The 12,668-nt window shown below is 37.3% G+C and overlaps 1 protein-coding gene across 2 annotated transcripts in view; it reads left to right on the forward strand.

The window, feature by feature from the left end:
* ITGB8 (integrin subunit beta 8) overlaps window positions 1-12,668 on the forward strand; it is a 119,372-nt gene that overhangs the window by 39,853 nt on the left and 66,851 nt on the right. For both annotated transcript variants that reach the window (XM_074268496.1, XM_074268497.1), the window contains exon 3: window positions 8,479-8,653. In XM_074268496.1, the coding sequence (XP_074124597.1) occupies window positions 8,479-8,653 (175 nt within the window). The remainder of the gene's footprint in view (window positions 1-8,478; window positions 8,654-12,668) is intronic.

A 12,668-nucleotide genomic window follows, 5' to 3' on the forward strand; every position in this document is an offset into this window, starting at 1 on the left:
GCTTAATAAATGCTTGTTGAATCGATTTATTAAAACATAGAGAGCAGCATGTCTGTTGGTTGGTTAGTGAAGTGTTTATTGGGTTAGTTGGTTTCCTTAGTGATGGTTTGCTGGTGACTAATTAGCAAATATCTGAAAGAAATTAAGACTGGCTTCTTGAAACCAAGTTTCTAGTTAGTTGTAAACTTTCAAATCTAACTAGTTATGGTTATTCTAGTCTGAGTACCTTCATTTTCACTGAAATTCCCCATTTCCATTCAGATGTTTCATGGTATGTAGTCCTGGCATTGAATGCTTTCCTCTCCAGTCACCCCATCTCATCTGGTTTTATTTATTTGTTGTTGTTGTGTTTTTTTTTTTTACTAATGGAGACAATACTTCATTGGAACATCTGATACCAGATGATTTTGTTTACAAATCACATACAATTCCTGAGAGGAAAATGCTGTGTGGATTAACATTTACCATATGTCCCGCATGAATTCCCTGAGCTAGCTGGAATTCTCTCAGGGAATGGGGAATATTGAGATTGCACTCAGATTGGATTTCTTGAACATACTAGTGGCTCCCATGACATCACACAGTTCTGCAGCTCTCTGTGGGGAAGCCCCTAAAAAGCCTCAAAATAAAGGAGGAGAAAAAGGAAGATAGTGAAAGCGATAGGAACTCTGCTCAAAGTTTCACAACTCGGCTGATGTCCATTGCCATCTGTAAAATGTGAAATGTTCTGCTCTCAGATGTGGAAGATCTCATTTGTTTGATACCCTCTGAAATGGCTTGACTTCTTTTTGTTTGGTGGTGATGGTTGTTTTGAAAGTTCTATAATGATAGATATTGTCTATAAATGATATATGCTGATATCATATATGATATATATACATATTTACATATATACATATACATATATATATACACACACATATATATATATACATATACATACACACACACACATATATATATATATGATAATGTCAAGAGGATTGGCAGTGGTGGATAGAATGCTACTTTTCTGGAGATTGGTAGGCCTGGATTCAAATCCTGGCCTTGATGCTTATAAGCATTAATGTTAGGTTCTTACTAAGTGCTAACTTAGTGCTAAGTGCTAAGTGCTAAGCACTAAGACAACATTGAGTTACATATTAGGACCCTGAACAATCTCACCTTCTTTTTCCAAAAATCAAGAGGTGATTGGTTGGAGGCTATGTTCTACTCTGGTCAGATATTAATAACAGTATTAGAAATTTCCCCCCCCCAATTCTGAGCTTCCCATTTAAGGAAGGACAAAAATAAGCTTGCGGACAACCAAAAAGAGATCCAAGATGGAATAGGATCTTAAAGTCAGGCCTTCTGGGGAATAGTTAAAGGAATAAGGGATGCTTAGCTTAGAGAAGATAAAAACTGTGGGGGCAGAGAGAGTAGGGATATTTTCAGCTATTTAAAGGACTCTTTTGTAGCCCTTGGGGCAACTCCTACAAGGAAGAGGGAGAAGCACATGTTTAATATGAGGGAAAACTTCTTAACAATTAGGGCTGTCTTTAAGAGGAATAAACTGCTTCAGAAGTGGCTGAGTTCCCCATCATTGGTAGAGTTATTCAAGCAAGTGAGTATAGTATCAGAATGGTCTGGTATGTAGAGGGAATACTTTTTCAGGTAGGGAAGTGATCTCAGAGATCAAGTCACCCAACCGAGAATGCTTAAAGATTTGGCCAAATGCATTCAGGCAGGAAACATCAATGGCAAAATGGGCACTTGGGTCCTGGCCTTTGGGGCCCTGGGCTTTTTGATGGCTATGGAGGTTGTTTCTATCTTAGGAAATTTATGATTTGGGGAAAATATTGAGCTTTAGGGAACTTGACTGAGGAAGATGGATTGCATTTGTCACTGAAGCAAAGCATCTCTGAAATCAAAGACTCAATCTTTTTATCAGAATACTATTTATTTGCATTTCTATAAAAAGCTAGTTTCTCTTACTTCAAAAGATCTATCACTTCTTACATGTGAGGATGACTATTGTAGACCCACTTTTTTCTATGCCTTTGCAGGTGCTTTTCTCAATTGTTAAGGCTAAAAATGCTTCCATTATCCCTGATGATTAAGCTTCTGATAATGAGTTGGTTAACCTTTCTGGGTTAGTCCTCAGACAACAGTCAGAGGCCAGGACTTAAATGTTTTGCAGCTTTGGAACTTAACCAAAGCCTGAGGAAATATCATAACTATAATTCCCATTTCTAGAGTCTTTGATAATCATAATAATTATACTATTGAATAATGCCTACTATGTTCCAGGCACTGTTAAGCACTTTATAAGCATTATTTCATTTGATTTTCCCAATAACCTTGGGAGGCAAAGTGTTATTACTGGGTCATTTCCATTTTTACATTGAGGAAACTGAGGAAGAAGTTAAATGACTTGCCTAAGGTTACACAGTTAGGAAGTGTCTGAGGCTAGATTTTCATGCAGGTCCTCCTGATTACAGGCCCAATTTTCTATCCACTATACATTTAGCTGCCTTTGAACATACATGCAATTGAATGAGAAGGATCTTACATTGAAGAAATAGAGGACTATGAATATAGAATGGAGTATCTGATATTAATAGGTTTTGTGGAGCTTTCTTAAATAAATCTTTGTTATAAGGGAAAACTCACTGAGGAGGATAGGAGTATATGTGAAGGAGATAAATCTGCATATGAGTTGGAAAAGTAATAAAATATATGTCACCATATAAAGGAAATCAATAATAGTAAATAATTATCAGTGCCTGCTATGTGTCAGGCTCTACGCTAAATACTTTTATTGGGCCATTTGATTTGGGAGAGAGGTGTTGTCATTACTCATAGCTCCTATTTCTATAGCCCTTTATACTTTCTAAACACTTTTCTCACAATGGTTCCAAAAAGTGGAAAATACAAGGATTATCATATCCATTTCACAGATGAATAATCTGGCAGGTAAAATTTTCTTACCTATGATCCCTCAGCTCATGGCTGAGGCAGGATTCAACCCCCATTCTCCCTAACTAAAGGCCCAGTCTTCTAGTTACTATTCCACCTAACATCATAATGAAAGGGATCTCAAAATGAGAACTTCAGGGAGATTTGATTCCATCTAGGTCACTGTAATCTGAGGTCATGAGGAAAGACTTCATGAAGGAGTTAGATCTTGTTGGATCTGAGTTAGACCTTGAAGGGAGATCAGAATTATGAGAGGCAGAGAAGGTGAAAGAGAATTAGAAAATGGGTTACATAGAAAGAATAATGGACTAGATCAGGGGACAGTTAGTCATAGCAAAGGAAGAATAGAAAATAGATGAAACAGTCTGGAAAACAAAATTTGGAGCTTTAAATGATAATCCATTATTCAAGAAGCATGTATTAAGCACTTACTGTGTGCCAGGTTCTGTGCCAACTTCTGTGGTTAAAAAGCAAAAGCAAAACCAGTCCCTACACTTGAGGAGCTCATGCTCCAAGGGATGGATAAAAGACCTGAAGATGAATTGGTAAATATAGGTTGATAAAAGGTAATTTTAGAAGGGACAGGTTAAGGACTGTTTTTTTTTTTTTTGCTTTATCCTGCAATAGGGAGCCACTGATGATGGTTAGTAGGAGGCAAAGATGGCAAGCCTTGTACATTAGGAGAGTTATTTTGGTAGTTTGGGGGAGAGCAGAGCCTGGAGGCAAGGAGCTCATTTAGGAAACTATTATAATAGATTTTTGTGATGAGGATCTGTTCTGCAGTGATGCTGTGGGAGTGAAAAAGGGGAGTGGGTGTCAGAGTCATTAAGAAGATGAAATTGGTAAGACTTGACACCTGATTGTTGTCAGAGGAGCAGTGGGAGGGAAAGGAAGAAGGATCCAAGACTGACTGAGGTTTCAGTTTTGAGTGACTGTGAGGTAGAAATGGAGTCAAGAGAAGTAGGGAAATAGGATGGAGAGGGAGAATTTGGGGTGGGAAATGAGTTGTTTTGCAGAAATTGCTGAAAGGAGATATTGAGGAAGGATATATGAGGGAATTAGCCTGGGGGAAAAAATCTGGGCTAGATATGCTGAGCAATTTAAATAAAATCAATCATTGATTCCTGGGAAAAGGTGAGATCACCAAGAGAAAGAGACAAATGCAAGCTGAAGTAGTAGGGAGTTAGAGAAGGTTCTGGAGGACTAGTCAAACAGGTTGGAGTAGAATCAGGGAAGAGTAATGGTCCATTCAACAAGGTAAAAAAGAGACCAGAAGGAGAAAAGTACCCAGTGCTACTAGAGGCAAGGCTGAGGATTTGACAAAGACTTATAGATTATCTGGAGACATCTCCAGTTGTTCATTTCTCTTAGTACCAATGTCAAGGAAAACAAATCTTTTGATCCATCATTTTTACTTCTCCTGATTTCTAAACTTTGTGACATGCATTTGACAAGAATCACTCCATGCCCTTCATCTACAAGTGAATAGTTCCTGCCAAGAACGACAAGGTTTCTAATGCTCCAATGATGGTGACATCCTGTACCACAACCTAACGATTCCTCAGCTGAGACACAGGGCAAAAGTCTCCAATGTCATCCATAATTACTTCAAGGCCCATAAGATCATAGTTTTAGAGCTGGAAGAAAGCCCAGATATTATCTCATTTTACCCTCTCCCTTAAACAGAAGGAAACTGAGGTCTACAGAGTTGAAATGACTAGCTTAACATCACACAAGTAGAAAACAGAATTAGGATTTTAATCTATGTCTTTTGACTCAAAGCTTAATGTACTTTCTACTCCATGCCATTGAACTGGGAGAAAATATCTAAAACTTGGATAGTTGATGTGTTTCTTTTTTCCTAGAGGAAAGATATATGTTGGGATAGAGGAGGAGATAGTCATATTCCCTTGTAATTCTGGGCCCAAATTATCTGAATTATTCATATGTTTTAAATTCCTTGGGTATTTTCTTTCTATCTACCATATTGTAGCATTTTGTCCCACTTTAGGATAGTTGATCTAGAGTTGAACATGAAATAGTTAATATATATGTAGTTAATAATAAAGATGACTTTCTTAGGCAGTATTTGCCCTCAGGCATTTATGAGCTATTATATCTGATGATGGTGGCAAGCAATAAAATAATAATAATAATATAAATTATTTTCACTGACATTTATGTAGGTCTTTAAAGCTTATAAAGTGATATAATGTATATATATACATATATATACAATATGAACATTGTATACATATACAAATATGTAGCTTGTCAATATATATATACATATATATTCATGGGATCATAAATTTAGAACAGCAAGGAATCTTAATGGCAATTTAATCAAATCATTTTGTAAAAGCAGTTTGTGAGCTTAATTGGCATTCTGGATTTTGTAATTTTGAGGGACAAGGATTCTCTCTCAGCTTTCTAAGGGATTTATCTGAGTCTTTAAATAAGAAAGTGAATTTAAATCATGCTTGGGAGCTTTGAAACAAATGAACAAAGATCAGTTCCATAATTGATAAATGGTTAAAGGATATTAACAAGCAATTCTCATGGGAGGAAGTCAAAGCAATTCATAGCCATATGAAAGAATACTCCCAAGTCACAAATAATTACAGAAAAGTTAGTAAAAATGACTGAGGTATTGCCTCACATCCAGTGAATTAACAAAGCTAACAAAACTGGAAAATGATAAATATTCCCAGGACTGCAAAGGGAAAAGAGGTACTTTAATACTTTGATGATGGAGTTGTAAAGAGGTTCAGGCATTCTAGAAAGTAATTTAGAATTTTGGTCCAAAAGTCATATTTAGTGTGAGTTCTTTGACTACCAAAACCTCTACTGGCCTGTGACCCAAAGAGATCAAAGAGAGAGGGAAAGGACCCAGATATGCAAAGATCATTTATATCAGCTCTAGATCGATAGATAGATAGATAGATAGATAGATAGATAGATAGATAGATAGATAGATATGTAATAAATTTGAAATTATGGGTATGCCCTCCATTGGATTATTACTGGGCAAATTATTGTAAATGAATGCAATGAAATACTATTAAACTATAATAAAAAAGATAGTTTCAGGAAAACCCAGGAAGATTCATAATGAAATTATGAAGAATAAAATGAATAGAACTGGGGAGAATTCATACTATAAGAACAAAATTAGAAAGAAAAGAAAGAAAGAAAGAAAGAAAGAAAGAAAGAAAGAAAGAAAGAAAGAAAGAAAGAAAGAAAGAAAGAAAGAAAGAAAGAAAGAAAGAAAGAAAGAAAGAAAGAAAGAAAGAAAGAAAGAAAGAAAGAAAGAAAGAAAGAAAGAAAGAAAGAAAGAAAGAAAGAAAGAAAGAAGGAAAGAAGGAAGGAAGGAAGGAAGGAAGGAAGGAAGGAAGGAAGGAAGGAAGGAAGGAAGGAAGGAAGGAAGGAAGGAAGGAAGGGAAAGAAATGAAAGACAGAAATGAAAGAAATGAAAAACAGAAATGAAAGAAATGAAGGAAGGGAGGAGGGAAAGAGGAAGGGAGGAATAAAGAAAATAAGGAAGGAAAAAACAAAAGGAAGAAAGAAAGAAAAGAAAAAACAATCTGAAAGAACTCTTTATCGAAGCAATGCTATGTTATGACTCCAGAGAACAAATGATGAAGTTTGCTCCACCTCTTGACAGAGAGAAAAGTGATGGACTCAAGATGCAGAATGAGATATTCATTCTTGGACCTGACCACCAATGGAATTTGTTTTGTTTGACTATGTCAATTTGTTATATTTTGTCTTGGTTTCCTGTTTGTTTTTCTTCTTTTTTCAATGAAGAGAAGAGAGAAACAATAAATGCTTTATAAATGAAAAAATAATACAAAAATAAATGAAAAAGCAACATTTAAAAAAGTAAACTATTTGGACATTTTTTCAAAGTCCATATAATATTTGCGAGAACAGACTGGAAGAATAGAGCTGGCACGATATTAGCTAAGCAATTTCAATAGTGGGTAGGATTCCTCAGCCATATTCAGACTCAATAGGCTAAGTTAGAGATGGGGGGCAGCACAGGGGCAATGAGTAAAGACACAAAAAGGAAGGGGGGAGAGGGAGGGAGTCTAAGCTTGTCATTAGCTCTCTGCAAGCATCTTGAACAAGAACTGAAGTAAAGCGCCCATTGTAGTGAGCTCTTTGAAGCTTGAGAAAAGGTCCAAAATTTGTATTATTTTGCCAACTTCCCTTCACCATGTCTGTCCAATAACAGGCATTGCCATGTTTTCTTCTCACTTCTTTTATCCAAGTGTTTCTTTGATCTTGATTTTGTCTTATAGAGAGCGAGCTCTGGAGCCAGTCATGAAAGCTTGTATTGCATAGTCAATCTGAGAAAAGGGGGATGGAAAAAGTCACGATTTAGCTAGAACAGACAGGATTAAAATCAGAGCAAAGAGGCAAAGATTGTTTGAATATCCACCTCTTACACCATTCAGATCTCTATTTTTCATTTTATAGAGGGAAAGTGAGGTACAGGAGTTTAAGTAATTTGGCTACTGGTTACTAGTAGATTACCAAAGTAGATGTCAAACCCACAACCCTTAATTAAAAATCCAGTGCTCCTTTTGGCACTGCAGCCTGCTCATTTAAGTCTCATCCTGATCCTATAAGATGAACATAATCACATTTTTTTTATCCCCTTATTGCAGATAAAGGAAACTGAGACCAAGAAGTTAAGTGAGCTTCATTTCAAAAATGCAGCTTGGACCAGTTAAGAAGACCTGCATTCAGACCCTACATGGCACACTTGTTTGCCCTAGACTCTAGTTATAACCCTTCCAACTTCTTTCCTCCCCATGCCACAGTAATCTTTGAACCTCACACCTTGGGCCTTCACTCACCCTACTAGAGACTTCTTAGCCTATGTCACGCAGCCTCGTACTTTTTCAATTTAAATTGGTGTCTGCTTTCTGGACACATGATAGAGTATTCCAACACCATGAGCTATAATAAATGACCAATTTGATTCCCTGAAAATCCAGTTTGATATTTGGAAAGAACAAGTGTTCCACTCTGGCTACATTTCTTTTCCCCAGGCAAATATTCAGGAAGTGTTAACAAGATAATCTTCTACTGTGACTAGTTAGTAATATTTGACATACTTAGTATTATTTCTTATAAATTTGGCTGATTCAGAATGTTTCAGTTCAATTAAATTCAGTAATTATTCCTTTTTCCATTCCCATTTTTGTTCTTTTTAAAAATATAATGGGTTTGCCTTTTTTTTTCTCCACCACATATGCCTATTGTGGATTCCTTATAGAATGTAATCTTTATGTGGAGAGAAACTCTTATTCTTGTCAAATGTCTGGTACCATGTTTGTTGAAATGAATTGAATTGATTTAAATGAAAGTAAATTCACTTCTTTAGCCATTTGCATCCTCCAGGTGTTATATATCTTTATCCCATTTCTGGGAAGGCTAATCTGGATTTCTTTGAGTCCAACAGATGTTGCATGCCTTCAAACCACCAGTGCTTTTGCTTCTTAACAGGATTTCATGGCTGGAGCAGCAGCGAGTGAACGTTGTGACATTGTTTCCAACTTAGTAAGCAAAGGCTGCTTGTCCGATTTTATAGAATCCCCTTCGGTTGCTGTGACGATACCCACGGGAAGTGAAGTGAATACTCAAGTCAGCCCTGGGGAGGTGCTCATCCAGCTGCGACCAGGTTTGTTCATTTAAACTGTTCCTTGGGTCATATTCTTTTGAAGTTCCTTGGTTTAACTTGCTTACTTATTTATTGACTTAGGGAAAGGGACTGTGGTCTAGCGTAAAAGGCTCTGGATTATTGGAGAGAAGAAATGGCCTGTAATGAGAGATCTGTCGTCACTGGATTGTGACCTTGGAAAAGTTAATTCATCTATCTGAACAGCAGTGTCCCGTATGTGACCGGATTGAATTTAACCCTGATCCCTTTTAGTTCTAAGTCATCATAGTAGTTTTGATAGCAGCTGAAAGGAAAAAAACTTAGTCTCCATCCCTGAAGAAGCTTACATTCTAGCTGGATAGGGAAACAGTACATAGAGGAATAGTAACTAATAAGAGTTATTATAATACATAGAGTGAGAATGGTAATAAATATACTAAAAACCAAATTGGGGGGAGATGGATAAAGGCAGGGATTATTGCCGGTTTGGTTGGGAAGGCTTTGACTGACACATGGGAATTATCAATTGCATTCAGCAAACATTGTTTAAGTGTTTATGCTGATCTCTAAAGTAGATGCTAAGGATGTAAAGACCAAAACAGAACAGTTTCAGCCCTGAAGGATGTCATGTTCTGTCTAGTGAAAATAATGGGTATGCAGAGAAAGAAATGCAAAATATACCATGTTTCATGAAGTTATTAATTTGTGTTTGAATCATTTTTAAGGCACTTGTTATTTGGCTAAAGTTTTGTACCTCATATACTAAACCAAGTCTTTATCCTAGTGCTCTCATTTCTTTTCTACTTCTCTCCTCTAGAGTTTCATTTGATTTATAATACTCTTGCTTCATTTCTTTCAGGAATTCTACTTTACCTTTTGACCAACTTATATATTTCTCTGAGACTTGATGATTTGGAGCTGTTCTCTTGTCAGTTTGTATCTTTTATATCTCTAGCTCAAAAATAATCCTTCATCGTTGGTATCTTTTTTGTTTACTGACTCTTCTAACCTCAATTCCTAAATTAGATTATATGTAGAGGAGAGAATGTTTATTTATGGAATGTCTGGGCTTTATTTGAGCTTGATCTATATTCTCTAGTTTCTCCTGCAGTTTTTGTTAAATGCTGTGTTCTTTGAGAATATCAGGGGACCTAAAACAAAAGACCTGCAAATTTCCAATCACCTACATGATCTAATATAGAGTAAAGTATGATCATCCCCTTCACTCTTTATAGGCTCTGAGTGATATCTTGATGATATACCTACCAAGCTTGCCCCTGGTTGGAGCTCCAGTTGACAGCTACTGATTCCAATCCCTTTCAGCTCTCTGGAAGTCTCTCTAAGTTCAGAGCAACAGAAATTCTGGCTTACCCATGGTATGAGTTTCCTATCACCTTGGGTATATGGGCTGAATCTGGGGTGCTGCTGTAAGATCAGAGGAACATAATTGCAGACTTACTCTTGTCCTTGCTCTATTGAGGACTCCATTTATTGCTCTGCCATTGATTGATAGGTTCTAGTCTCAGTCTTCATAAGGTGAGAACATCATAATTCTCTTATATCATCCCGATCATGACCTCTCCTTAGCCTCTGGATGTCTCCCTTCTGCTGGCCTCGGTTGAAAGAATGACCCATTGTGATTTCCTGATCACTCTTTAGATCTTATATTCTTCCTTGATTTTGGTTTAAATAATTGTGAAACAGAGCTATATTGTTCTTTCTTTCCTGCATGATCTTTGCCCATCTTCATTCTTCCAGTCTTGTCTTATTCCACACACCCCCAAGCTAGTACTGCTCACATCCTTCATGTTATTTTGCTTCCTAAACATTTCCCCTTTACTCAAGGCCAGGAGAATTCTTCCAACTACCTGAATATCTTGATAAACTAGTTCTTTTAAATTAATTTCCTCAGGTATGTAACTCAATGACAATCTCTAGATCAAGAGTTCTTAACCCTGAGTTCATGGATTCCCCAAGAATATTCTGTGAATAGATTTCAGGACTTTATGAACTTGAATGGAGAAAAAAAATTACATCTTCATTTTCACTAACAACTATCTAAAATTTAATATTTCTCTCGGTTGTTTCTCAACTTGATTCTGCTAAGGGACATCGCATTTTTTGACTGCCACAGGGGTCATGCCACAGAAAAGGTTAAAAACCCAAGAGCCATCGTCTACTTCATCTTTCCAACCATCTCCTTTTCTATGGCCAGACTTTCAGCACTTTGTCTGCCCAGCCATCTTAGCTATTACTTTCTCCATCAATGACACTGGCTTCCTGACTGCTTCACAAACAAGTCACTCCATTTCTGGGCTCCAGGCCTTTTCTCATCCTTATGCCTGGAATGCCCTCCCTCCTCAGCTTTGACCACTGACTAAATTACATCTTATCTTCCACAGGAAGGCTTCTTTACCCCATCTTAATCCCAGAACCGTTTCTCTGTTAATTATTTCCAATTTACCCAGCATATACTTTGTACATGTTTGTTTGCTTGTTGTCTCTTTCATTAAATTAGGAGCTCCTTGAGGACAGGAACTATCTTTGCCTCTTTTTGTGTCTCCAGCAGTTGGAAAAGTACTGGACACTTAGTATTTAGAATTGATTGTATGACATAGGAGATAATGGCACAGGACTTCCCAGCATGACGTGCTCTCATCAAAGAATACTATGCTCACTGAGCAAAGAAAAATTGAATTAGCCCAAAAGAAATGTGAGATGCACAAAATTAGAGAAGCACACCAAAAGTTCATAGGGACTATTTGAGCCCGGCCTGTGGCAGAGCAATCTGAGCTCATGTCAGTCTGATCAGTCACAGTCGGACACACTATAATTCCACTCTAACATAGTGAGTTCATTTTGCTCCTCTTGGAGAATGAACAACCAACCAGCTAATAAATGCTGATTGATTGGCCTTATCTTCTTTTTCCAGTGCTCTGGCAAGTAGACTAATTATCCTGACAATTAGATGACAACGGTATTTATTACCAGGTCCTATCCTAAGCTCTGCCATCTCATCCAGGCTCTCCTTTCTCATTTGTCTAATCTAAAGTACAGGAATCCTACTTTAGAGGAAAAGTTAGTGGTTTTGCCCTCTGCATGACCCATGTTCAAATCCCTCCTCCGACACATGCTGCCTAATGTGACCATGTGCAATGCCTCAGGCAACTCGGAGATTTGTCTACTAAATCACAGATGTGGATTCCACTCTGATCTGCAATCTGCATTGGCATAGGGATTTCCCACTCTCGGAAGTCCCCCATAGTTACAAAATCCCAGATCCTTTCATTTATAATCTCAAACTCATTTGATTCTTAAGCAGCATCGTTAGGCAGACTCAGTCTCCCATCAAGCCTTACCCATAGAGCCACCTGCTCTTTCAGGCTTTTTTTTTTCCTCCTAAAGTTCCCAGTCTCTTCTCAGACAATGTTAACACAAAACAGCTGCTCATCACTCATCGCAACTGGATTATATTTGGCTTCATTTGGCCCCAGACAGACTGGGAATAACAGGGATGTGGCTAAATCCCCACATGAATTTTGGGAAGTATTTATTTTGTTTCTTAACCCTGCCTCCTGTTGCTCCCAAATTTTTCTTGTCATCCATCAAAGCTTTCCTAACCTGTGTCCTTTTCCCTCCAGGCTTTGTTGGTTGACAGCTTCAATATTCTGATAAGCTAATACTTTCTCAAGTATTCATGTTTTAAAAAACAAGAATTGATTGGTGATGATGGCTGAATAGTTTCTAGATATGCTAGGGAGCAGAAGCTAGTTCAACTTCCTAGAAATATTATAGTGGGGTTGTCCATGTGTCATCCCGGATCCTCATTGCTCAGCATAATAGAGTGGAAACAATAAAGGTTTTTGAGTAATGTTTGGAATCCTGCTTCTGTGACATAAGTGAATAAATTACCTCCCCTCTCTTGGGATCAGTTTCCCCATTCATAAAATGGTGAAATTGGACTAGATGAGTTCTAAAGTCCCTTTCAAGTCTGAACCCTGTCTTCAAGGTATCTAAAAAGCCTTATTCAATGTAC

This window comes from Sminthopsis crassicaudata, chromosome 5 (genome assembly GCF_048593235.1).
Source record: "Sminthopsis crassicaudata isolate SCR6 chromosome 5, ASM4859323v1, whole genome shotgun sequence".
NCBI classification, from domain to species: Eukaryota; Metazoa; Chordata; class Mammalia; order Dasyuromorphia; family Dasyuridae; genus Sminthopsis; species Sminthopsis crassicaudata.